We start from the raw sequence: 27106 nt of genomic DNA, 5'->3' as shown, positions 1-27106 counted from the left end.
AGCAGGGACCAATGCCCTATTTTATCCCCACTTCCTCACCTTAGGTGGTTCTGCAATGGTGCAAAAAACATTTCATTGGACCGTTGTGGGGCAAACAGCCAGCAGGTGGCAGTGCTGGAGCAGACTAGCACATAAGCCAACCCTGAAGTCTGGGAATTCACCATTCCACAGAAAATCCTGCCAGAGGGAAATTAATTCAAAAATGTAGACCAGCCTTGAAATGGTTCAAGAAGATGGCTTTCCCCCATGCAGTGCCTTCCACAAGGGATGGACTACAAGTCCCATGAGTCTCAGCCTGCATTACAATAGTCTGATGCATTTGGACGGGGTGAGGTGGGGGAAGGCTGGGTTTCCCCAGCTGTTTTTCCACTGCCCTGTAAATGCAAAATGTTAACAAGGTTTATCCTGGCTTCACGCACCGTATCTACAGCTCGACTCATCTGACGTGCTAAGCCATAACCTGGTTGGCTTGGCTTGGACTCAATGCGTGGTGTGAATCCCATTGGTGGTGCTCTAATTACCAAAACTGTGGCGCCCCTCAGAGTACTTTGTCCAGTTTTGTGCCTCATAATCTAAAAAGGGCATCAGTGAGTTCCAAGGAGGGCTATCAAGATGGGGAGGAGAGACCAAGTTCTCTGTGGAGCATTTAAAGCAATTGGCTATGTGTGGCCTACAGAAGAGGAGACTCACAGGAAAGAACGGTTTTCCGACATCTGAAGGACTGTCACACACGAGAGGGAATGGAATTGTTCTCTGTTGCCCTGAAACTGTGGGAAAATAGATTCAGGTTAGAGGAATTTCTTCAATGCAAAGCTGTTAGCCAGTGGAACTGGCTGCCTCATGAAATGCTGCCTTCCCCTTCACTGGAGGTCTTCAAACAGGCTGGGTACCTGTCTGCCCAAAATGCTTTAGCACAATATGTCTCAAAGTGTGGTCCAAGGGCCTCTGGGGGTCCCCCAAGATCCTCTCAGGGGTCCGTGAAAATAAAATGATTCGCCAGCCTAGGTTGAAAAATAATATGGTATTAAAATCCCCTCAAACTATTATGGAGAAGCAGTAGCAGCAGCGAAGGCGTCCATTTTAATTTTTATTCCAGTAAATATCGATCAACATAACCCAAACAAACAAAAGCTCTTTTGGGGTCCTTCATATTTTTAAAAGGGGGAAGGGGTCCTGAGAGAAAAAAGTTTAAGAAAGGCTGCTTCAGCAGTTACAAACTCCTTCCGTGTCCTCAGATAAAATCAGTACAGTATTTGCCCAATATTCCAGTTCTGCAGTTTAATGCAGAAGTAACACAGATGTGCACTCAGGGTTTTTTGCAAGCTTGCTGATGCATTAAAGCAGGCTTTATAGATGAGGGTGTCTGCAGGGAGGGAGGTCCAAAAAGTCAAGATGGCGGCCACAACCAGGCTTTATCACGTGGTGGCCACCATTTTGACTTTTTAGACCCCTTCCCTGCAGACAGCCCTGTCTTAGAATGTTTGACACGTTTGAAATACCGAATGATCGACACTGGCAGGGTCTTGACATTGCAGTGCCAGATTTTGCCCTGTGGTGCTTAAAAGCTGTTACCCAGGAACAATCTGGAAATGTTCAAAAGTCTTCGATCATTTTCCTCGATAAATAAAAGAACAAGTATAATTTGTTGAATTGGGTTCTCTTTATCTAGCTTTAGGACTTGTGTGGAGAACAGATCACATTTTAGGTCAATATTGATGCAGAAATATTGAACATTCAGAAAGGTTCACAAATTCTTCACCACTGGGCTTTGCTCCCACCCCTTCAATCTCTGCTCTGTGGATGATGCAGTCTATGAAATGGGTCAGCAAGTGTGTGTGTGTGTGTGTGTTGTCTTTTCCTTTTGAGCAGGAATTAATTTTTCAGCAAGTCTAGGAGGGGGCCAGACAGGTAGGAAGGGAAGGGTGGATCCCTTTGGGTGGATCTCTCAGCCCTCATCAGGGGGGTGGTGAGGAAGGATGGGGGTCCCCTTGTGGATGGAGGATGGGGGTTCCTTGGTGCAGACAAGGGGGCTCAGCTCCCTTTGCCTGGAATCAGACAGCAGGACTGAGGCTTCTTCAGCCAAAGGGTGGGAGACTCTGGAGACTGCGTGAAGGGGGGGGGGAGCGTCCAGGCTGCACAGAGTCCAGATGTGTCAGCCATGGACAATAGGCAAGCAGGAAAGGACAGACAGATGGGCCGCCCAAGACAATGGCCAGCCGCTTAACATTCAGGAGCTGTTCTCTGCTGACTTGCTGCCCCCCCCACCCCGCTATTGAGCCGGCCAAAGGCTGCCAGGATGAAAAGCCCATCTGCTCAAGGCTCCCCCCACCGCCCACCCCATTCACTTGAGAAGCAGAGAGGGCCTGAAAGAGACTGCAGTATTCCCCGTTTTCTCTTTTCCTCGATCTGCAAATGGTGGGGGTGTTCAACACATCTCATTGCCTATGATTCTTTCTTTCTTTCTTTCTTTCTTTCTTTCTTTCTTTCTTTCTTTCTCTCTTTCTTTCTTTCTTTCTCTCTTTCTTTCTTTCTTTTTCTTTCTTTCCCTCCCTCCCTCCCTCCCTCCCTCCCTTTTCATGCCCATTATAGAGGTTGGGGAAACTGAGAGTAAACTGTGGACCTCCTGCTCAAAGTCCCTGCCCATCAAAGCCATGGTTGAGGAAGGGGTGTCAATCCGAATGGTTTTTTTTAAGTGCACTGACAAAAGGCCTGCATGGAATCCAGAGCCTCTGATTTGAACAGAGGATGATAGCCTGCTTCACAACAGGCCTTTGATCCAGCTAGCCTGCCATTTTTGACACTGACTTATAACTCTATAAATTATGGTTAGGTAAAGAATGGCTCACTAAGGTATGTCCCTAAAGTCTTTGCGTGAGAAAGGGCTATGGAAAAGGATGAGAGTGAAAAAATATACTATTCCGAAAGAGCACCCAAGGGTTGATTATAGGTGGATCTTGAAACCACAGCCTGGTTTTTTATGGCATAGAAAGTCTGTAGCTATGAGCAGGGTTGGGGCCAAATTTATCACCGGCCAGGATTTTCTAAGTAGCTCAGCATCCCCTTTTCAGGCTCTGTTGGACAAGATGCTGAGGTCCTCAGAAAAGCAGTTCATTTATTTTTGTGCTTATGTGGGAGGTTGGATCTGCGGAGCAAGTAAAAAGGGAGAGAGAAACAACTGATGTGCACCGTGTGCTATAAAATGTCCTGTGTTAAGAATCGATGCTTCTTGCTGCAGATAGAGATGGAACATGTTTGTGTTGGAGGAAACTTGGGGGTGAAACCATAGTTTCAATGGAGGACGATGTATCTCCTTCTGGGTCCATATCTCTGGAAAGAGGTCATGGATGTGGTACTTCCATCCCTGTAGGAGGTGAGTTTGAATGGATTCGCACATTGCACAAAACCATAATAAGATGTTGTTTGGGTTTGGCTTAGTGCGATGTGTGAAACCCGTCTTTGGGTGTGACAGAGAAACAGAAGCATAATTGTATAAATCCTTGTGTTTTTATTTTTAGCTGAGCTCACATTCAGCGATTTTCCTGGGGCCTTCAAAATGTGCCAGGGCTCTTTCTAAGGGATCTTTGCAGCCTTCAGGGCTAGAAACTTGGAGGTTTGGTTTTAGCGAAAGAGCTAAGATTCATAGGATGTTAACATTGGCAGTTTTTAAATGTCTTTGCAGAACTGGTGCATGCCCAGAGCCTTGCTCCACAATAAAACATGATTTAATTGTATTCTTGTAAAGTCCTACACAGAATGGGTTAGAACAGATTGCTTTAGCAATGTGGTATCTCAGGCTTTGTAAAGGCACACTTAAAAAAAAAACATGCCCTAAAGTGACACAGTCTTGCTGGATGTCAGGAGGTGGTGCTATCGTGCAGCTTAGCTGTAAGGGACATGCTGGTTAATGGGCCCCTGGGCCCTGGGATGTGGCTTCTTAAATTGGCAGAGAAATTATGTGCAAGTTGAAATCCCTCCCCACTTTCAATGTTATTTGACGAGGGAAGCAGAGAATTTAGGGAAATTAAGAGGTGCATAAATTAGCTAGGAGTTATTTTACCAAAAATGGTTATAAGAAATTTCTTGATAGTAAATGGAGCTTTGGTGCTTTGAAAAACTGATGCTGTTGACTGACCATAGTGAGCTCTCTGAGGTTTCAAGCAGAGCCCTGTGATTTGAAATCATTTTACTGGGGAGGATCAATCCCCATTTCTCCCAGTTTTAGGTCTCTCTGCACCGAGCAGGTGGAATACCTACCCCAGTTCACACTTTGCCTGGAATGGATGGTAAATAAACCATCCTGGGAGAAATTAATCTTGTGTCCCTTGGACAAGGGCAGAACAGAGTGAGGGACCACGAAGAAGGAAAATCTTGGTGGAAACATTTTGCCAGGGCTGGCAGAGGCCGGGAGCAGAACAACCCCCTAAGGCTGGCACCACCCCGGGATGGCCCTCTCGGCCTCTGGGCTCTGGACTTGCCGCCCGAAGGCAGCTCCCCAAGGCAGGGGTTTTTTCACGGATGCCCTGAGCATCCCACCTCCACGGCTTTGGGCGTGGCTTCTCGCCCCCACCTTTAGCCTCCTAACAACCCTGAGAGGTAGGCTGGGAGGATTCAGAAAGGCAGCCGAGCGGGTAGGAAAGCGCACGAGGGAGGGAGGGAAGAGGAAGAAGGGGATGGACGGCACACCAGAGGACAGACCCCCCCTTTTCCTTTCCCCGTCGGCTCTGCCCTCCACCCCACCCTGCCAGCTGCCGCCTCTTCTGTCCGCCCTCCCTCCCGCCCAGCTGCTTCCCCCTCCCGGGAAGAATGGCTCCTCTCTCTCATTCCGTGCCACTCCACCCGCCCCCCCCGCCCCGCTTCACTTGTCAGCTCCTGGCAGCCAATCTGCTGGGGGGACGGAGGGAGGTGGGTCTCTCCTCTCACGTCAGGGCTGGGCTGCTCCCTCCGCCGCCAGTGCCACCCCCGGCCGGGCGAAAGAGGGATGCGGGGAAAGCGAGGCTGCTGCTCGTCCTCCGCTCTGCCTCTCTCTTCCCGAACGCGCTCCGGTGGGTTTCGCTCCCCTCTCCCCCGCTCCCGTTTCCTTCCACCTCCGCAGGTCCCGGGGCTCCCCCGGCGCCCCTAAATCGCCTCTGCCCCCCTCCCCCCGCTCAGCACCTTCCTAGGCGTCCCCACGAAACCTAGACAGAGGGGGACTCTCCGGGCGGGCGGGCGGGCAGGCTGGGCTGCCTTTGCTCCTTGCTTGCTTCTCCCTTCCTTTGTGGGTGTTAGACCTCGCCCCCCACCGCACCCCCGCCGCCGCTTTTCGGATTTTTCTTGGCTTGGGGGGAGGAGGAGGCGGGGGCTGGGGAGAGAGGGGAACGTCGGAAAAGGAGGACTCGGTTGCTCCCGGTTACCCACCCCGCCAATCCCCTCCCGCCTGGTCGATTTCACCACTTTGGCCATTTTCACCTGGATGTCTCCGCTCTTCCCCAGCTGGACACACCTCCCTCCTCCTTCTCCCACCCCTCCCTAAAATCCGAGCATCTCCCCCCCCCCGCCTCCCCCTGCTGGAGTCTCACGGGTACCGCGGGGGGGAAATCCTCCGCGCCATCGGCTTGAAAATGATGGCAGGTGGATCGGTCCATCAGAACGGCCTCTTTCCTTCGGCACCTCAGCAGCCGCCGCCGCCGCCGCCGCCGTCGCAGCAACAAGGGGGGCCCCAGCCTCAGCAGCCCCCCCCAGCCGCTCCGCAACCCCCCATGGATTCGGATCCTCCCGACTCCAGGAAAAGGCCCTTGGAGACCCCCACCGAAGCCATTAGCACCAAGAGAAGCAATACGGGAGGTGAGTAGACGGAGGGCTGGGGAGGGGCGAGGCGAGGGACACGGACTGGGTCCGTGGCGCGGTGGGGGAGAGAACCTAAAGAGTGAGGAAATCAACGGTGCAGGCGCCCCCCCCTCGCCGGCTTCCCAAACTGCAAGGTGCGCGTCTTCCAGGCGCTGGGCTGGGGAGGGGTCGAGGGGACACCTAGCTCCTTAAAATACCGTGCCCCATCCTTGTGGAGTCCTACTCCCTAAATTTGCTTGTCTCTCACCGACACCCCAGGTCTTTCGTGCAAAACATCCCCCCCCCCCGCATATCTGAATCTCCCCAAAGAGCCTCTTCTCTTTCAGGGAGTGGGGTAGTCAACTGTGTCTCTTTCTCTAGCATGGCACCAGAGCCCCTCAAATCTATTTTATCCCCCCCCCACACACACACCATTTTTCTGCTCTCTTCTTGCTCCCCCCTCCTTCTTCTTCCCTTTCTTCTCCCCCCCCCCTTTCTTGGATTTCTTCTCCCAGCCTTCAATGTGTTTTTCCCCCCCTTCACGCCCCACCACCCACAGTTGTCGCCCTCCAGGACCAGGGGTTCAATTTCATTCCCTGAAGAATGAATCCCTCAATTCAAAAGAGGAATTCTCTCCCTTCTGGCTTCAGCACCATCCCTGGCTCTGAAGGTTTGGGGGAATCCAGTTGTCCCCTTCCCCAGCCTGTCTTTAAACCTGGGAAAGCATCTCAGCTACCATCTTCTGCATTTCCTGCCTTGAAAGGAGTGTGTATATGTGGAAGCACACAAAAGATTACTCCAGCACACCTCTTTTTCCACGAATCCACATTTCCCGGCAAAATTTTCACCCTAGCCCATTGCAGCTGGTTATGTCAAAATGGAGTCGAATTGTCTGCTTGGGAGGGAAAGGGAGTGGAAAGATTAATTTTTTTCACCCACAGAGACTATGGAAAACCTGTCAGCCCCCCCTCCCCTTTCTCCCCCTCCCCTCTGCAGCTGAGGAAATGGAGAGGGGAAGGATGTGAAAATGTGGACGAAAGCAAGGATGCCAAAGGGGACTGGGTGATCCAGGGATTTCTGGGCAAGGAAGGAGGGACTATGCCAACTGAGAATCAAGACTCGGGTCTTTCTGATGTGCTTATTTTTTATTTATTTTTTTCTGCCTTTTTGAATGTGGAAAAATGCTTTCAAAATGATTGGCCTTGAGATGGGGATTCTAGTCATCATGCTGCCGAAAAAATAGGAATCTGTAAAGTAGCTTGTTCTTCCTTCCTTCCTTTCTCTTTCTCTTTCTCTGACCGGCTGGACTGTCTTTGTGAAGGGCAACTTTGATTCTGTGTTTTTTCAAGCGCTTTTGTTTTTGTTCCTGCGCAGTTCTAAGAATAGAAATAATAATAATAATAATAATAATAATAATTATTATTATTATTATTACATCGTGATTGAACCTGGTTCTGTTTTATTGCTTAGAATGATGATGAGGCTGTATAAGCACCCATCGAAACGCGTGGCTGCACAGGCAGGGATTCAGCGCTGACACCACCCTCTAGATGCAATTAACATTTTGAGCTGCTTGGGAGCTGCAGCGTTAGGGTGAAAAGCAATAAATATTGCTTGGAAACAGCCTTGGGTTCCTTGGAGGAAAGTGTCCTGCCTTATGGCCACCGGAAATAAATAATGTTAGGAGAGGAGGCCTGAACCTCCAACTTGGGCTGGAGGAAGGAAGAGGGAGAAAAACGGCCAGCAAGAAGGACCCCCGTTTGGTGGCTGTCCCAAGCAGGCTGCCTTGAAGGAGATGGCACCAGATGGGTTCGGTGGGTGCTGCTGCAGAAGGCTGTTGAGTCAAATGCCTGGCTGGTCCCGCGTTGACTTTGCTTTTAATGACGGACAGGTCTGGGTGGAGAATCGGCCGATTGGGCTGGTTCCAGTATAGATTTCAGGGAGGGAGAAGGGGAGTGAATTTGATGGCACTACGGGGGGGCGGGGAGGGAGTGTGCCGAGATGTGTTAGTAGTACCTAGCGTGCATTGCAAAGGACACGGATTGCTGTGGAAATGCGCAAGAGTGAGAGCTATGCAGGCCTCACGGCCCAGCCAGGAGGTTAGTGAGCCCGTGGCTACTTGAGGAGCATCTGTGCCTGGGCGTGTGCGTTGTGAACTCAGAGGGGGTGAAGGTCAAATGGGGTGGGATTGTTTATACTGGATAAAGTTAGGTGTTTCAGTCTTTTAACGGAAGGACATCGGGTTGCCGGATGGAGTCAGAAGGGCAAAAATAGGAAGAGCGTTCTGAATGCAAAGGGTCAGATTAATTCTGGCTTTTTGTGGCCAGCGGGTAATCCCGGGTTCACTGGATCCCTGGGAACCCCCATCTGGGCCAGGCGGTCCCTGCTACAACCAGGCCTTTCTGGCAGAGGACAGAGCCCGCGTTGCATCACCGGCTGGAGGGGTGACCCAAGGAAGATAGAGAGCCACCGAACCTCTAGCCTTGGCACAGGAGCACGGCTGACTGGACCTCTGGGTAGTTTGTGGTCACAGGGGCTGTGAAGTTGGGAGGGCATGGCGAAGTCTAATGCCCTGCCGAGGATTCTGCGGAGGTAGCACTCGGAGATGAACGTGGGCTGGTATTTTTAGCCTCCAAAGACGAGGTGGGATCTTGGAGCTTGGATAGTCTTCCTGATGTCCCAGCCTGACCTTGCCTTTGCGTTTCTCCTTCATGCTGGTGGCACGGTGAAAGCTCAGCTCTTGTTTGGTCCTGAAGAAAACAAATTGGGAGCAGTCTGCTTCTGGCTGGAGCAGAGGGATGTTGCCTGTTTTCTCAAAATGGCTGCAGAGACAGCTCCTCCCATCCAAAGCTTGCTTACGATGGTAGAGGAAGGGAGGCCCTCAGACCAATTTCAAGGCAAAAAAGAGGAGATCCCCCCCAACCAAGTGGTTCTTCACCTTTTGGGGGGGTGGGGGTGAGGCTGAATTAATACAGAGAGAAGCTGAGATCCTGCCAAAACAGGAGAGCCCTAGTCACAAAGCCGTGGGGGCAGAGGGTAAGCAGCTGGTGAACCAACGCTTTTAGAAGTTTGGGAGAGTAAACAACTCTTCCCACCATGAAATTGTGTTGTTGTCGTTGCTGCTGTTTTCAAGGCAAGATACCTCCAACAGCCAAGTCCCAATAAAATTAGCAATTAGTGGTTTGCATGAAGCGTTAATGAAATGAAGCGTTGTGTGCAATAAGTCATGCACACAACGCGTTTAACCTGGTTGCTGGATTAACCTGTTTTCTGGGTCTGCATTATACCTTCAACCGTAAAATAATCAAATGGGCTGAACCTGCCCCCCCCAAAGCTACACACTTGCACACGCGAAAGCACTAAGGGTGGTTACAACAAACCCAGCTTAGCGTGGGGTTAGGATGCAGCCACTGGGTTTGCCAATGATCTGGCTAAGCATGTTGTGTGAAGACCACCTACTTGTGCGGCTGTCTGATTCCTTGATGGATGGGAGTTGTGAGCATGCGTGCCCTCAGGACAGGGAGTCTCTGAGGAGCAATGCATTTTCTTGAGATCAAGACAGCTGAGCAGTAAAAGCTAAAAGAAGCAGAGAGGTAGACCTTCTGGGGCTCCAAAACAGAGCAGTTATGTAGAACAAGAGTCTCCTAGGCAGAAGAATGAAAGGAGGTCTTCTTCTCAGGTGATCTTGAGTTCTTTGGTGCTGAGGTTTTCCTTTAGGATTGAATCAATGCCTCAGCAGAGGATCACTTGGTCATTTAGGACCTTATAGGCATGCCTACGATGGGAACCCTTGACTGTGTGGTGGCTCACTTACTCATCACGCAGGATGCAGTAAGGCATGCTGCCTGAATAACAGAGCTCCGGCTTTGTGTATCCAGTCCAGTCCTCAGCTTCTCCAGATACTTCTTGCCTAAAAGCATCAAAGAAGTTACAAAGCTTGGTAGAGCAGGTTTCCATGCTCTGAGGCATGCTGGCACCAGAAATACTCAGAAATACAGTGGTGGAAAAGCTCCATTTCATTCCTCGGATACAATTCTGAAATCGAGGACCTTTTCCACATTTCCAGATTGTTCCTGAATTTTGTAAACGACATACTTTGCATTGGGATGGAGATCTGGACTTTTACTAAGCACAGAACATTTAGGGACAGTGCAAGTCTTTGTAAAAGAAAACAAAAGAAAAAAAGAAAAAAGCCCTTAATCTTCTCTTGGACTTCAGTAGAAGCAAAATATTGGTGCTTAATAGTAAGAGAGTCGGGTGGGGGGATTGTAAGCTGGCAGGAGACCCTAGTTTAAGACAAATGTTCCAGATGAACCAAAGCAGGGGATTAGCAACTTTGGTGGAAATTTGAGAGAGTATATTGGGGGTGCTTTCACAAAATGGCTGCCTGGCCAGTCACAAAGCAACCATTTACCAGAAGGCAAAGTGCTGAGTTGTTCCTCTCTCCCCACTTGCCCAATCTTACTAGCCTTTGTCCTTTTCATCAGCTGGGATCCATCCACCTGCCATCCTTACTTTCTAAGACTAAGGAGCCTAGAGGTACCTTGGATGTAATGATGATGTTACAGGCTGGCACGTTCTTTTGTAGCATTCCAAATGGCATTAAAAAATTAATAACTGGGGGGGGGAACTCCCATATGTGGTAGAGAATCTACTAGGCTCCAAGGGAGGAGCCTGCAGGTGGATGGAGGCTCACCGACACCAGGTTTCCTATTCTGTCCCTGATCTAAAGGGAGATAAGGTTGATGCTGGCAGTGGGCATGGTCTTAGGGCACCAAAGAAACTTAAGGAAAGACATTGGGTAGGAGACTTCCAGAGCAAGCAAGCTGTCATCCACAGGCAGAAGACAGGGCAGAATCCTTCAGGGTTGCTCCAGAAGACTAGACGAAAAAACAATGGGTTTAAATTACAAGGGAGTAGATTTCGGCCGAACGTCAGGAAAATCTCATAACAATGTGAACTGTTCCACAGTGGAGCAGCCTGCCTGCGGAAGAGGCGGGCTCTCCTTTGTTAGAAGTGTTTAAAAGAGGCTGGATGGCCGTCTGGCAGGGATGCTCTAGTGATGGGTTCCTGCACTGGACAGGGAGTTGGACTAGATGATGCCCTCCCTCCTCTTCCATCCTAGGGTTCTAATATAAACTATAGGCAGAACTGCAGTTGATCCTCCACCCTTGCTGGCTGGGGAATTCTGGGAGTCGAAGTCCACCCATCTTAAAGTTGCCACCGTGGAGAAACACTGATCTAAGTAGTGGCAAAGAGAATGACCTGAAAAGGAGCAAGCAGAAGGGGGTTGGAATTTGAAGAAGAGATTATCAATCCATGTTGTTGGATGTCAATCTACAAGGCACATACTTGGAGAAGAAAGAAAAGGTCAGGCGTACAGATCTGTATGAGAAGTCTAAATAAGACATTCTCCAATAGAGTTGATGACAGTTTGCACACTCATTTCTTTTTTCTTTTCTTTTCTTTGTTTTTAAAGAACCCACACTGTGTTGTGGTTTACAAAGGACACAATCAAATCCAACAGGCTTCCTCAATTTGGTGACTCCCAGACAGAGGGAGTTTAGACTCGAACAAGTTGGGGAAGGCTAAACTAGGGGAAGAGAAGTCTTGGACGGCTGATGGGGGGTGGGGGACGCCTGTCATTCCAAGGCTTAAATGTGAGTCTCTCAGTGGCCAAGAGTGGATCGACCCACTGAGTGGATCTAATATACAGGTCGTAGTTGAGCGATATATGTGTATCTGTAGACCCTATTGATTAGTATAAGAGCTGCAATCCTGAAAAATGGGACAGGACAATGCCACTTTAACTCCCAGAATTCTTAGTGCTGGCATTGCTGGTAGAAGAATTCTGGGAATGGAAGTCCGTACATGGGAGTGTATTCAGCAAGGCTGAGCTAAGGGGCTTCAGACCAGTGGCATGTAACCACCAGCATCTTGCTTTGAGGGGACAGAAATGGCACGAAGGGTTGAAATATATAAGGATGCGTCTGTGTCTCTCTCTGTGTGTGTATCGTATCTTTAATTTCAAGTCAGTAGAGACAGGCTACAAAGAAGTGGAACAAGTTTTCTACTGGTAGGGCTGGCTGATTGTGGCTGTCAAATGTTTTACTGATTGATTAGTTCAATTTAATTGATAAAGGGCTGCCTATCTCAGCCTAGTGACTCTGGGTGGCTAATGGTGCATAAAGACGCAAAAAGAGCAAAATAAAATAAATGCAATACCATGCAGTGGGGCTGAGCTTTGGAACAAAACTTGCCTTGACATGTAATAAAATATATATATATATATACTGGGTTCAACTAACATCCTGGCCCTAGTGCCTAGGGGAAAATGCCAGGGGCAGGGCCATCTAACTCTCAGGGGGATTACAGCTGCCATAATCCTTGACCATTCCTGGCCAGGAGTGATGGGACTTGAGTTTCAAAATGTTACCAGGGTCCCACCCTGTCTCCACTCTGTTCTGGCAGGTGATGTATCAAAGTTGCTCATAAAAGAAGGCCTAGAGCCGTGTTTCTCAAAACTTGGGAACTTTAAGATGGGTGGACTTCAACTCCCAGAAGTCCCCAGCCAGCCATGCTGGCTGGGGAATTCTGGGAGTTGAAGTCCACCCATCTTAAAGTTCCCAAGTTTGAAAAACACCGGCTTAAAGGGTTGAGAATAGATCAAATACCAACAGAGAGACCAAAATCAAACCGAGGCACAGTGGCCGTTTTTGGAAATCTAAAGATATCAGATTTGTGATTGCTACCGATTTGCCTTGGCCACGATTCTTTAAGAGTGAACCAAAGGGGAAAATAACGCCTAACCTTCCCATTGATCTGAAGTATAGATTTCACACCGTGCCTTGAACTCACAAAAATCTTTAGCTCCCAGTTGCAGCTCAGTTTTTAGGTTAACGTCAATGTGTCTAACAATAAAGGTAACGTGTCTTTTAAGCTGAGCTCATTTCCTGGTCGTTTCTGGGACACAGCCCTGTGGTTTTCTTGGCAGCAATCTGGAAGCAAACTTCTGAGATTTTTCCTTTTTGAAAAAAATTTCCCACCGGTGGGATTTCCTGGTGCTCTCCCACCTCAGCACTAACTGGTCAGATCCTACGTAGCTGTTTTCAGATCAGCCAAGGTTGCTAGGAGCTGCCACCTCACGAGGTCCAAATGGGAATAAGGGTCAAATTACAATTGACAAGCAGAGTTGCACATCTCTGGCCATGTGTAGGTGGTGGGACAAGTCCTTTTTGCGGATGTGGGAAGCCCATGGTGGTGTGGAAAGGGGGTGAGGAGAGCCCTACTGTATAGGGTAGAGAAGGTGAAATCCATGGGTGCTCGTGATTGAAGAGCCTGCGAGAAGAATGTCAACATGGTGGTGTGGAAAGGGGGTGAGGAGAGGATCAGGCAAGGTATCCAGATCACGCTATCCAGATCAAAGAGGTCTTCAATAAAAGAATTCCAGTCGAGACCGTGCATGGGTATCTGCAGGGCATGGTCAAAAAAGTAAAGATGGCAGCTGTGATGGTGTGATTGATGCTCCACCTGTGTTTTATGTGTGGGACACACAAAAAACAAGCAGAGATTTGATCTCACTGTTGCACCCACCGGCTTGACGTTTTAGACCATTTCCTACGTTTACTACGTCTAGGGGACTGTAGAGTCTCATTCACCAATCCTGGTGGGGGCGGGAGAAGATCAACTTTATGAAAAACGCTCAATTAACAGGCAGTTGCCATTTCTGGGGAGAAATCCTGAATAAATCTTTGAGAGAGAGTATCTCAATTCTGAAAACCAGCTCTTGGGAGCTGCAAGAAATTTTCCAATACAATAGGTGGTCGAACATTAAGACTGGAATATCTTAACGGCCCTCCATGTATTCCCTGCAAGGAGGTCCATCTCTCCAAACACAAAGATCTTTCTGTGCTCTCACAAGAGCCCAGACTCAGAGTGACTTAGTTTGCAAGGTCTCCTAGTGGTTTCCTTTTTGAGGAGTTTAGCGTGCATTCAGGAGGCCTTTGGTGGGAAGAGGGTGCCACGCCACTTGTAATTTCTGTGGTCTCTTAAGTAGTGCCAAAACATATCTCCAGCTGTGCTTTTTCAAATCATGTTGTGATGATGATGATGATGATGATGATGAAGAAGAAGATGAAAAAGTGCATTAAGTCAGTGTCAAGTCGTAGTGACCACATAGGCAAATTTTCTCCAGGACGATCCCTCCCCAACCTGGATTTTCAGATCTTCCAATGGTGTCCCCATTGCCTCTGTCACTGTGTCGATCCCCCTTGCACCCGGTCGTCCTCTTCTTCCCTTTCCTTCCACCTTTCCCAGCATCAGAGCCTCCTCCAGAAAGCTCGGCCTTCACATAACTTGTCCAAATTAAGATTAATCTGAGCCTGGTTCTTTGTGCCCTGAGTGAGAACTCTGGGTTGATTTGTTCAATGATCTATATACTATTATATACTGTTACAATAGTATTTTTTTTTAACCCATTCAATCGTGTCTGATTCTCAGAGACTGCCTGGACAAGTCCCTGCAGTTTTCTTGGCAAGGTTTTTCGGGAGTGGTTTGCCTCCTTCCTAGGGCTGAGAAAGAGCGACTGGCCCAAGGTCACCCAGCTGGCTTCTGTGCCTAGGCAGGACTAGAACTCACGGCCTCCCGATTTCTGGCCTGGCACCTTAGCCACTGCACCAAACTGGCTCTCATAACAGTATTATCATATTGTAAATTTGAGATAGCCTTTTAGAGATCATGTGCTAAAACAAACACAATTTTTTTTTGAAAAACCTCATCAATAAAATATTTTCCAATCGTTTTATGAATGAAAATGAAAGGTTTATATACGCATACACACTTGGTTGAGAGAGGGATATATATAGTACACACCACAAGATTGTACTACAGTACTGTAACGTACCGTACTCACAATTACGAGCCACAATGGTTTGGTTCACACAAACGTCCCAGGCTTAGAAGATTATGTGACCCCACCCGTTATGGTTTGTAAGCTAGTTTCAAACCGTCTGTTCGGTGAGAGCCAACTGTAGCTTGTTCATCACCTCAAATCCAGGGTTTGGCAGCCAGAACTCTGGCTCCTGACTGCAAGAGCCAAGATGCTAGGAAGCATTTGTGCTTCTTGTCTGACATGATTCACACACAATGAAGAGCACCCATGAACTATTTCTGTTACTAATCTTGGGGCTTTCTGTCTCCCAGGCCTGCTGGTAGAAGAAGCTGCTAATCCAGGCCACTCCCCCACCCCTGGAAAGAGATGAAATCCTTTCCTGCCCCCACAGGGGCCATTTTTCAGACCGTCTTGAGGGTCCTGCCCCAGTCCTGGCGTGATAATCACAACATGGAGGGAGGAAGAAGGGACAGAGAGGAGTTATAATCCCTGATTTGCAGCCGATGATTTGTAATTTCCGATTGGAAAGCTCTCCCAGCTGTCTGCAGCTGTCCTAGTCACGCCTCTGCTGGAGCAGAAGGAGGAAGAGAGGGCAAGAGTGGGAGGGTGAGGTTGGGGGCCAGAGCTGATCATCATCTGACTTTCGGTGTGACCTGGTTGCACTCCTTCGCAGCTCCGTCTCTCTTGCGCAGAGGGTCATCTGGTCACCGGGTGGCAAAGGCGAGGTTTTGAACTTGGCAGACTTCTGCACACTGGCTGGAGTGACATGTCCAGGGCATGCTGATGGGCAGAACTTTCCTGCCATCTCTTCCTCCCTCTCCCCTTCAGTTAAAAAAGGTTCTTAATAGGTGAGGCTGGGGGAAAAAGCCCAAGGGGGTGAGGAGTAGCTTCTAATCAGCATAGAGCAGTGTTTCTCCACCTTGGCCACTTGAAGATGGGTGGACAGCTGGCTGGGGAATTCTGGGAGTTGAAGTCCACCCATCTTCAAGTGGCCAAGGTGGAGAAGCACAACTCGTGATTATAGCAGCCTACTGTATAGGGTAGAGAAGGTGAAATCCATGGGTGCTCGTGATTGAAGAGCCTGCGAGAAGAATGTCAACATGGTGGTGTGGAAAGGGGGTGAGGAGAGGATCAGGCAAGGTTCTCTGGCCAAGAGGACAGATACCTTTGCTTCTGATGTTTCTCCACCTTGGCCACTTGAAGATGGGTGGACTTCAACTCCCAGAATTCCCCAGCCAGCTTAGCTTAGCTGGCTGGGGAATTCTGGGAGTTGAAGTCCACCCATCTTCAAGTGGCCAAGGTGGAGAAACACTGGCACAGAGAGGAAAGAGGAGATGTTGCTGCTAAGGTAGCCTTGTGGCCAGGGGAGGCAATCCCAAAGTGATGGCTGTGCAGCCCAGGTAACTTTGCATCTCAGCCGAAGAGGTGAAAATCTGGGAGGGAGGAAGAGGGGCAGGGGAGAAGCCTTCCCTGCAGAAGTTGAAGAGTCACTCCCAAGCAGCACAGATAATAATCCTTGGCATAACACAGCTTCCCAGCTAATGCTTCCCCCATTGCACTAAATCATAGTTTGTTTACCCATTGTTGATTGAACAAACCATGACTGGGTGCGTTGGTGCAGTGGACTAAATCATAAATCATGGGGAAGCATGGCTGAGATATTGAACGTGCCACGCCGAATCAAATGACTGAGTTACCAGCTGGCTTCCCCATCACCTAAACCAGACTTTCTCAACCTTTTGACCCTGGAGGAACCCTTGAAATATGTTCCAAGCCTCGGGGACCCCCTGCACATCCAGGCTCAAAGAGAGGCCAGGAGTTACAAAATCATTATATTTGTTTCATGGGTAGGCCTGTCTATATGCACGAACAGTGTTCTTAAACTGAAAATACGAGAATGAAACTTGCCTCTTTCATGTGAACTTGCCCAAATTTGAAATAATTTTTTAAATAAATTGTGATCTCCCAGGGAACCCCCAGTGACCTCTCGCGGAAGCCTGGTGGAGAAACCCTGCCCTAAACTCTAACGCCTGGTTTACAGATCCCAATGGCTGCATTCCTGCAACATGCTAAGATAAAGCCAAAAGGCATCATGTCCAAGCAGGACAGAGCCACAGTGGGTCTCATGATTAGTTGTGCTGCCTGATGTAAAATGGTGGTCTTGTGGAAGAAGGAAAGGATCTCTAGTTCATGAAAACCAAGGTGGATCCTGATATCAGGACGAGACTAAGACGGCGTTAGTGACTCAGTGTAATGTGGAAACGTATTGTGGAAACCCAGCCTGTGAGCTTAGTACACGTTCAGTGCAGTTGCTGCGTCAGCCCAGGCAGTTGGGTTAATTCAACAAACTCTAGTTTAAGTAAGCATTAATGTGTCCTAGAAACTCAACCAATCCAGCAGTTTGTAAACCTCAGCCACATTTCACTACCTGCCAGTGGTTTTTACTGAACGAAAAGCTGCAGATCTTTGAAGAAGATTGCTACCAGCATCTCTCCACCTCTTGCAGAATGGAACCATGCCGAAGGTACCAAGGAATTACGCCTTTGTCTCAAAGCAGGTCCCTTAGTCGCTGGGTTGGTTGGCAGGTGTCCTCCAGTAACTCAGGCCAGACTTTCCCAGCCTGGGGGAATATGGGGCTCTTAGCCTTCAGCCCCATGGTCTTTCTCTGGCTGCTATAACCAAAGGTGCAGAAGACTCTTGTTAGCAGGGCCTGCTGGTGTTGAAGAACAAAGACGCTTCACATCAGTGAAGAGTTGGTCCCGCAGCCTTCCAACAGACTGGATGTTGTTATTTCTGGCATTTAATTTGTGCAAAGTAGACGTTGGTCGGTCTCGTCTTTAACTGGTTTATTTTTTAGAGCGGCGCTCGTCTCTAGCCTCCTTTTGCTCTGTATTTTATGGGCAAGTGGTGTCGCTGTATGTCCGCAGGGTACCAGTGGATGATGCTGAGATGACAATAAAGAGAGCATGGCTGTAAGAGTGGCGATGATGGCTGTGGATTTAATAAGGCGCCTTAAGCCGATTTGTCAGGGATGCTGGAAACCGAAAACATTATTGCTTGAAGCTGCAGCCTAGCTTGCTCATCCCCTAAGGCAGTGTTTCTCAACCTTGGCAACGTTAAGATGTATGAACTTCAACTCCCAGAATTCCCCAGCCAACCACGCTGGCTGGGGAATTCTGGGAGTTGAAGTCCATACATCTTAACGTTGCTAAGGTAAAACAGCCTCTAGATAGGGTGGGCCTGGGTTATTAATACTGAAAACTTGGGCTTCTGCCCACACAGGAGAACACCCTTCTGGGTTTGAAATACAAACTTCTTCTTCTCCAGAGTTCTTTGTGAAGACCTCTGCTCCAGTTACTGACATCTGGAACCCCCTGGTGGAGACTGTCTCCTCCAGCTATCAGGACACTTAGCTTTAGCTTGCCCATCTCGGAAATGGGTATAATAAGGATCCCCTGAGCAGATGGGAGCTTGCTAGACCTCCTTAGAAATGGTGACATGTGGAGAAGGGTTGTCTCACACACTGCTTGCTAATAATCAAACACACTTGGTTTGATTATTCATACGTATTTAATGACCCTTGCACATGCCTCTTGATATATAGGGCTGCAGTTCTGGGCTTACTAAAGATAATAGGATTGATTGATTGATTGATTGATTGATTGATTGATTGATTCATTCATTCATTCATTCATTCATTCATTCATTCATTCATTCATTCATATGGCTGCCCATCTCCAACATATGACTCTGGGTACCTAACAAGGGATAAAAACAAGTAAAAACATCATAACATTTTGTTTCTTCTCCGTCTTAGTTGGCCTGTTTGTCTCCTGTCCCAGGATGGTAGCAAAGCCCAATTATTAAACAGGCTCAGATAATCTGGGATCCCGGTTCATTCCAAAGGGATGGCTTCTAAGGGGCAGTAAGGGGCTTGACAAGAGATAGAAACTCTGATTCCCATCTCAAAAATAGGTCTGCAAAGAGAAGGAGAAATAAAACGAGCTAGGCTTCTACAATGTGAAGTTTAAAGTGTTTAGAGCAGGACGGTAGAAACTAAACCAACACAGAGGAATTATTTTTGGAGTTCTAGGTCACCCAGTCCCACTGATGGGCAGGGGTGGTGGTGGTCAAGACTTTCTCCCATCAGCTATAATGAAATTGAAAGTGACTTTTGGGAGGCAGGCTGATTCCAGATAGTTAAAACGGCTTCATAAGCAGATGCCATGTGCTGAAGCCGTGTGGCTGAGGACGGTCTCCTTGCTTACTCTGTGTTGACAGGCCAGGGAGAAGCCTTGCTGGGTGCAGAGAGAGGAGGAGGCTTTTCAAGGAAGGAGGCAGCAAAAGTCACCCCGAGGAGCACAAAAAGCCTTTCTCAGACCCTCTTGGAGTCAGATGGGGAGAAGGAAAAGACGAAGCGCCACTTTCTCTTTGTTGATCAGCTTGGGCTCTGACACCGTTCTAATGACTTAACTGCTTTAATCTACCCGAGAGGGGATTCTTTTAAGTGGATTTGGACTGAAGATCCTTCTGCTTACAGAAACCCCCACGGGAACCTCGCTGGGGTGTCAGGACAGGATGGGACGTGAAGATGTCCGAGAATAGATACGGTTGACTTTCTCCCTCTCTTCCTCCTGAGAAGCCATTCTTATTTCCAAGTGGCCCGTAGACATGAAAAAACAAAAAGTGTGACCACTGCAGCACAATCTACCAAGATATTCCTCTAGGACAGTGTTTCTCAACCTTAGCAACTTTAAGATATGTGGACTTCAATTCCCGGAATTCCCCAGGGAGCATGCTTATTTGGGAAAGCCGAGCTCAGTGGGTGGGATTTCTTTTTAGGACTGCATCCTTGTTAAAGAAAACAAAAATCAAGCTCTTACTTGTCAACATGAGTGTGTGCTCTCAATTTCTTCTCCATTCTCTGTATATTTGTGTGTGTGTGTGTGTGTGTGTGTAGGGTCGTGGTGGTGGTCGTGTAGGTATTTTCCAAGTTATAACATTTGTACATCATATGCTTAATAAGCATGATACGGATCTGAAACCTGAAGTTTTGAATTCCCTCCAACAACCCAGGAACTGTGGTTTCAGGAAGTGTGTTTAAATATAGTTTTTTTTTTAATTGGGAAACATAGTTAACACAGGCCTCTGGAAGTGGTTTAAACATGTCGTCTGGAGGCATGCAGCTGTGGCCCCTTTGAAGGCTATGTTCAAGCCTGAGGGAAGCTGAGGCCTGTGCATTTGTTGGCGACAAGCCTTTGTAGGAATTGGGATAGTTTGCCGAGACGCCGTGGAAGAAGAGACAACGAAGAACATCAGAACTAATACAGACATGAAGGTTGGCCTCTACATTAATCATGGATTAAACACTAGCCTTACATACACTAAACCTGACCTGCTGAACCGGTGTTTCTCAACCTCAGCAACCTTGAGATGTGTGGATTTCAGTTCCCAGAATTCCCCAGCCACCTTTTCTAATATGTATTGATAGGGACCAATTTGCCTTCGTCTGTCTCCAGAAGCATTATCAGGCTCAAAATGGTCACTTTTAGCATTTAGGATGATCACTTTTCGATGGTGCCTGCTTGCCAGTGTCAGGAAAAAAACCAAACCAAACCCACAACCCCGTCTTTTGTAGGAAGGCACATGTGTGTGGTCAAACAAGCTTCCACAATTCCTGTCTTCAGCTTCAAAAACAAATATTCGAGGGAGAAAGGAAGAGATTCTTGAGGTAACCAATAGCAACAGCAAGTGTGTTTTAAAGAAACCAAGATATTTTGCAGCGGGTCAACAAAATGTCTCCGTTTTGGTTCTCGGTTCCTAGGCCCTACCCCCCCCCCAAAAAAAAAAAGATTGTTAGAAACTGTGATGACTTTTCTTTATTAGTGACTTTTGTCTAACACAGTGTTTCTCAACCTCAGCAACTTTAAGATGTGTGGACTTCAGCTCCCAGAATTCCCCAGCCAGCATAAATACTCCTCTTGTGCTCTGGGTTTTCAGAATTTTCTCTGCCCTGATGCCTTGGTGGGTAGTAAAAGATTAAGGGTAGCTGACCCTGCCAGTTGTTGATGGATCAGTCTCTTTGTCAGCAAATGCATTTACTTACCCAGAAGTTGTTTAAGGCAGGGGCACTGTGCTGCAAGTCTTCTAATAAAATCTGGATGGCTTAAAGAAAAACTTGCTTTGGTTTGTCTGGAATCAGCCCCTTGTCAGCCGGCTCTCTCTGTTCATACAATTCAAACAGCTGCGTTCTTGCAATTTGCAAAGTTTGGATAATTTTAATCTTGGACGTGTGTGTGTGTGTTTCAGTATTTTCTGTGGATCCAGTTTATGATCCAGTCTGTTTTGCAAATCTGGAAGATGGATTAGATCAAGCTTATTATGTAAATGCAGTCTCTTCTTGTGACTGAAAAGGAGTTTGAAATTTCCCACTTCTTAGGCATCAGGTGTCATTTAAAGGGCTCTCTAGCATCTTATCCCCATCACTGTTTTTCTTCCATAATTAAAAGCCCCCAAGATCTCCATGGGGAACCTTGCCTTGCCTTCTATAGGTCACAAAGGAAAACGATGCAAGGCACCAGGTTGTGCTATGGGATTTTTTTTTTTAAAAAGCAGCGGAAAAGAAGGTGTGTGTGTGTGTGAAAGAGAGAGAGAGCCAGCGAGCAAGAGATCGGCCTCTCTCAATGGAAGGCTTTGATTTAGCACTGGGGTGGGGGGACCTTTGCAGTCAGAGGAGCAGTGGGCCCAGATCACATGTTTTCTCACCAGCCTTGGCATTAACATCTTCCTGAGCATAGGTGAGACTGAAGCAGAAGTAGGTCAGGCCTGTTTCTGGAGTAAGAGCTGTGCAAGAGCAACCCCTCCATTCAGGTCAGGTAAAAATAGATGCTCCTGAGCAAAAGTGAAGGGATGGCTTTTCAGTGCCGGACAGGAGCGGCCTTTCTCCCTGCACCATTGTGCAGCTCGCCGTATGCTTCCCCAGACAAACGCCAAACCAAACTTAATTTTATTGTGATCAAGGCGGGTGAGAGAGGATTGTAAGCAGGATGGCAGAAAGTCCTTTCTCTGGACTAATCAGGGGCTGGGTTTGCATGACCCATTTGACGAGATGAAAATGGGGTTGGGGAACTTGTGGTTCAGCATGTTGTGGCCGCCTAGCTGTCATCTTAACTTGTTTGCAAACTGTCATCTGAAGCTGTAATTCAGCATATTTGAGTTATATGCTGTACATTTCTTAACCTGGGTTTTTTGGGTTAGCAAGTTGTGTGAAGGCAGGCAATAAGAACTGACTTCAGACCAGAGGTTGCTTTAATACAGTATTCAGCTTCCCAGAGGGCACAGTTGGGCGCCTATTCAAGAATGCAACTAAGCTGTTCCCTCTGTCTGCATCCTGAGACCCCATTCCTCCATCCCTAAAGCAAGTTGTGTCCGTTATGCAATCAAAAGGGTAGGCAAGGTGGCAGGGCTTCTCCTCCAACGACATCCAGATATCTGAAGATGCTTGATCTAGGCCAGCCTTTCTCAACCTCTTGACCCTGGACGAACCCTTGACATGTTTTCCAGGCCTTGGGGAACCCCTGCACATTCAGGCTCAAAGAGAGGCCAGAGGTTACAAAATGATTATATGCGTTTCATGGGTAGGCCTGTCTATAGGCATCCACGGTGTTCTTAAACTAAAAATAAAGAATGAAACTTGCCTCTTTAATGTGAAGTTGCCCGAATTTTAAATAATGTCTTAAATAAATCTTAATCTCCCAGGGAACCCATAGTGACCTCTCAGGGAACCCTGGTTGAAAAACCCTGAGCTATGGAATCAGCGCAAACTTCAGTGTAAAACCAATATTTTAAGTAGAGCCATGGAGGCTGATGGGTAAGGATGTTCACCTCAGTTGGCTTGAGTCTCTTGTGCAAAATTGTAACTGCATTCTTTTTTTATAAAGAAACTCTCTTTCTGAGCAGAAAGAGCAGAGTAGATTATGGCACTGTTAATTAAATTGCGGCAGGGCCTCTTTGCTTGAAACCTGCAATCTCAGGACCGGCTCTTTGTTGGTGCTGAAAATAGCTGCGGGTCCTTGGATTCTCATGTAATGTGAGGACAAATAGAACAGCACAATTCACCCTATTATAAGAAAACAACAGCTGCTATTGACTTTATGGAGGACTGTTCTGAGGAGGAGTTTGAAAGGGGGGGGCAAAGTGAATGAGGAAAAATGCAGTTTCGTTTCAAGTTAGAACCAAAGTCAAGCTTCTAGTCCTCAGGGTTGAAGAATAGGATAGGATAGGATAGAAGGAGAGAGGTGGAATCCTTTAAGGAACCAGGATACTAGGTGTACAAAGTCTCTGCTTTCAAATAAATCAGAGACATCTAATTCATCTGTTTCCTTTTTATGCCTGCCTCCTATTCATTTTTCTTCCCAGGCTGCAGAGGAAGGTGGGGTGTTTTACTTGCTTTTGCTTTGCAAAACGGTGGGTTTTTGGAGGAACTGAGTGGGGTTGGTGGGAACTGGAAATGAGGCTGAAAAGACTATATCAAGTGTGCTGTGCCTTAAAACACTTGCGTACCAGGCAGAAAATTCAACTTTGTTCCTGCTGGACTAATTTGCTTCCTCATGCCCACTTCTTGGCTCCTGAGGTTTCTCCAACTATCACTCATGCCAACTTGTCCCAAAGAGGTGGTGTTTCATTTATGGTCCTATGCACGCTGTTTAAACTCATAGCTTTGAAAGCTGACCTCCTCAGAACGTTGAGACAGGTTTCTGCCTACTTCCTGGCCCTTAAGGACCCCTGTGTAATCCCAAACTAATCATGAGTGCTAGAAACTTGAGGCAGGGATGGGAACAAAAACCCAGATGCAGGGGCTTGCAGGAGAATCAGGAGCTAGGGTAGGTTGTGGTATGGGCTGGAACCTTTTTGTAAGATTAGGAGAGTGCGACTTAGTTTTTTGCAAAATAATTTATTTGTAAGGATGCAGAGATGCTGGGGCTACAGTTATGGGGAAAAGGCTGGATTCCAGCTGCATCTTCCTGCCAGATTTTGGGCCTTCGCAGGGCTTGTCTGGAGGCTACATAAAGCAAAACAGTTCCTTGACGGGCCTCAAAGCCAGTAGCTTTTTCCTCGATTCATTATACCCAGAGAGAGTTGTGGCTTCCACTTGATCTAGAATTTGGACGATGCCTCACGAGGCCTGTCTCTGTCTCCTCTCCTGCAGAAGATGGCGAGTACTTCCTTAAGGTCCTGATTCCCAGCTATGCCGCCGGATCCATCATTGGCAAAGGAGGCCAGACCATCGTCCAGTTGCAGAAAGAAACTGGAGCCACCATTAAGCTCTCCAAGTCCAAGGATTTCTATCCAGGTGAGTGGGGAGTTGGGCGACTTCACATTTTTCCAATGAAGGACAGCAGAGTTGAGTAAAGTGGCACCTTTGGTTCTGCTCCTGGGATATTGATGTTTTCTGAGCATTGTGGGGCTCTTTATATGCTTCTGGAGGAGTATGAACTCTAAAATGGAATATTCCGGGGGGGGGGGAATGGGAATATTCCACAGCTGGACCACTTTGTTTTGGTCCACCCTCAAGGGGAAGATGACCTGTTCTACTGACTGCAAGGTGAGGTGTTTGTTTTCCCCGGAAACTTAACCAAAACCCAGAGCTGAGAGGCAGGTTGATATGCATTTACATCACAGAGTAAATTAAATCCACCACTTATTTTTTTAAAAGTATACAATTTGCAGATATGGACCCCATCGTCCATAGCAGCAGAAATGCACTGAGTCGCCATCTATGGGTTTGGGTTCCATAATTTCATATAGAACACTTGCTTTTAGGGCAAAGAGTGTTGATTAGGAGTACTTTTTAGAAGTATACATGCTAAGGAATGTTATGTATAAAAAAGCTTAATATTGTGTCCCCCGTGGTGTTTATTAGGATCAATTCTGTACAATGTGTGCACATTTTCTTTTTTAAGAAAACAAATTAGCAGAAACATTGGATGGAAGGGAAGAGCAAGGGAATGCAGGTAAAAACGATGAGGACCTGAGGCTGGATCTCATCTGATGTCCAGGGACCAGCAGTGAAGGACTTGCTGTATTGCAGTTTGAGCCGTGCTTAGACTGTGTGGCTTCGCGGGTCCCTGTCGGAGGGGGATGATGGAGGTTGTAGTCCAGGCCCCCAGGGGTTACTGGGCAGAGGGAACCTAGTGTAGCTCTCCCCACCTCTCCCAGCTGACCTTGGACCTCTTCCTTTGTGTCTTGCTTTGTTTCACTTTCCCTGCCCAAGCCTTCCTCCCGCCTTCCACCATCGCTGTCCTCGCCAGCCCTCCACTGTCCTGCTGGAACCAAGGGCCGGCCTTCCATGCTCAGAGAAGGCCCAGCCAGAGGAGCTGCAAACAGCACCCTGGGCGGGGGGGGGGCAATGAATATCGAGCCTACGCTGCAGAGAGGACAGGATGAGCATGTGTCCCCCCCCTCCTTTTTGGGGGGGGTCCTTAATCCCATCTGGGATTGAAGAACAGACAGCCTTCGGCTGGGGCACCCTGGTTAAGCCGCTTTCCCTTCTCAGCCCTCGATTGCTGGTTTAGAAAGGCTGACCAGGAAATCCTCCCCAGTGCCAAAGGATGGTTGGGCGGGGTGGCAGAGAAGAAGAAATAGGCCTGGATGGTGTTGCCATGGTGATGGGGAGCAGGTGCCCTATTTGTTTGCAGCTTCCGGGTGGGAGCCCCCTTCCCTCCCCTTTTCCATCAAGGGGAAGGAAACCCTCTGGATGCTACAGGATTTGGCAGCGGTGGAAACCCTGCAGGGCAGGCGGATGTGGGGACTGCGTGCCCTTGGTGGCAGCTTCAGCTGCGTTTACAAAAGTCTCGCCGCCCGTGCATTCTGCGGAGATTAATCCCAGAGCAGGGATGCTCCCTTCCTCCTCTCTGGGCAATCCGGCGGAAAGTGGGACTGAGCTGACATAGAGCCTTGGGGCAGAATAAGCACCACCATCCCATGATGCGGTCAGGCCTGGGGGCTGGGACGTTCACAGCATGGTTCGCACGGACATCTGTTTAACTGGAGGTTGAAATCAACTTCCGATATCATTTTCAGCACAGAGGTACAAGCCTGAAATAGGTGACATTGCAAGGGGGATCCTGAGCATGTGCAGAATGCCTTTCTGGATCCCATTCCGTAACCACGGGGGGCATTTTGGAGAGGAAGAAGCAAGCTGTGTGGAAGTTGGGAAGCAGAGAGTGTGGCTGCTGTGCCAGTTTTGAGAAGCCTGTGCGGACCAGGATTATACAATTGTGGTCACGTGGGATTGGCCAAGATTCACAGGGCTTCCTCTTAAGTAAGCGTGAATAAGGGGGCTGCTTTGGAGAGATCCGGAATGCAGAATTGCTGGAGTTGGGAAAGGAATGGAATTATTGGAGCTCAGCAATGAAACCGGTTTCCGGTTTCCCTTGCAGAGGGTGGATGCTTGGATTCAGAACTGCCTCTGCGTTTTAAAAACTCAGACCCCTAATTTGGGGGCAAGTGGCAGCTTGCAAAAAAGTGGGGCCTCCTCCAGATCAGAATCAGGGGAGCTACAATCAGCACCCCAAATTTACACCCCTGGGAGGCCGGGCCACTGAACTGTAGCTGCTGCTTGGGACGTTCTGCGGCAGCAGAGTTTGGGTGGGGGTGAACGGAAAGGAAACGGGAAGGGCAGGCTGGGTTGGCCGGGGGTGGGGGAAACAGATTGAATGGCAGGAAACGTGCCTCGTGATAAGGTGACTGGCAGGACGCAGGCTGGGATGCTGCGCTCCAGAGCAGTGTGTTGAGGCCTGAACCAGATTTAAAAGTTTATTTTTTTAATTTATTTTATTTATCAAATTTTTATCACCGCCCATCTCTCCCCGCAAGGAGGGACTCTGGGCGGTTTACAACAAGTTGGATGTCTGTTTCAAAGGCAGGGGCAGGAAATGAATCAGGCCCCCAACAGGACAGAGAGCTGCACAGCTTGGTTCTAGGAAGGGGTCGTCATCGGAAGAAGGCGAATGGGGCTGGTCAGCCTGGTCTTTGGAGAGATGCTGTCACAGGATCTCCAGCGAGAATCCGTGGCCCAGCTGAGGGGAGGTGGCCGATGGTGTGTTCTGTGGAATTCCTGTAAAAACACAGGAACAATGAGCGGGGTTGCCTGTTGGAAAACTAGGAGGAAGAGCCAAACAAAAAGGCTATGGATGGTTATTCATTAGATTTCATAGGTTACTGGTCCTCAAAAAGCATCAAACAACCAAGGGAAAGCGAGCTCTCTATTTTTATTTGGGGGTAAAGCATCCTATGGGGCCATGATCCACCTTGTGCCTTGAGCAGTTCTTGTTCTCTCTCTGTGACTGTGGAAAATGGGAATAGGAATTCAATTTGGATCGTGGCCCCACATGATCCAAATTGAATTCCTAT

General features: G+C 48.2%; 1 protein-coding gene across 1 annotated transcript in view; it reads left to right on the top strand.

Moving 5' to 3' along the window:
* Positions 1 to 5361: 5361 nt before the first annotated feature.
* Positions 5362 to 27106, top strand: part of NOVA2 (NOVA alternative splicing regulator 2) — a 35575-nt gene continuing 13830 nt past the window's right edge. The window contains exons 1-2 of the mRNA XM_063311952.1: positions 5362 to 5820; positions 23901 to 24044. Of these exons, the coding sequence (XP_063168022.1) occupies positions 5598 to 5820; positions 23901 to 24044 (367 nt within the window). The 5' untranslated portion in view covers positions 5362 to 5597. The remainder of the gene's footprint in view (positions 5821 to 23900; positions 24045 to 27106) is intronic.

This window comes from Candoia aspera, chromosome 10 (genome assembly GCF_035149785.1).
Source record: "Candoia aspera isolate rCanAsp1 chromosome 10, rCanAsp1.hap2, whole genome shotgun sequence".
Taxonomy (NCBI): domain Eukaryota; kingdom Metazoa; phylum Chordata; class Lepidosauria; order Squamata; family Boidae; genus Candoia; species Candoia aspera.
This window is presented reverse-complemented; position numbering and strand designations above follow the sequence as displayed.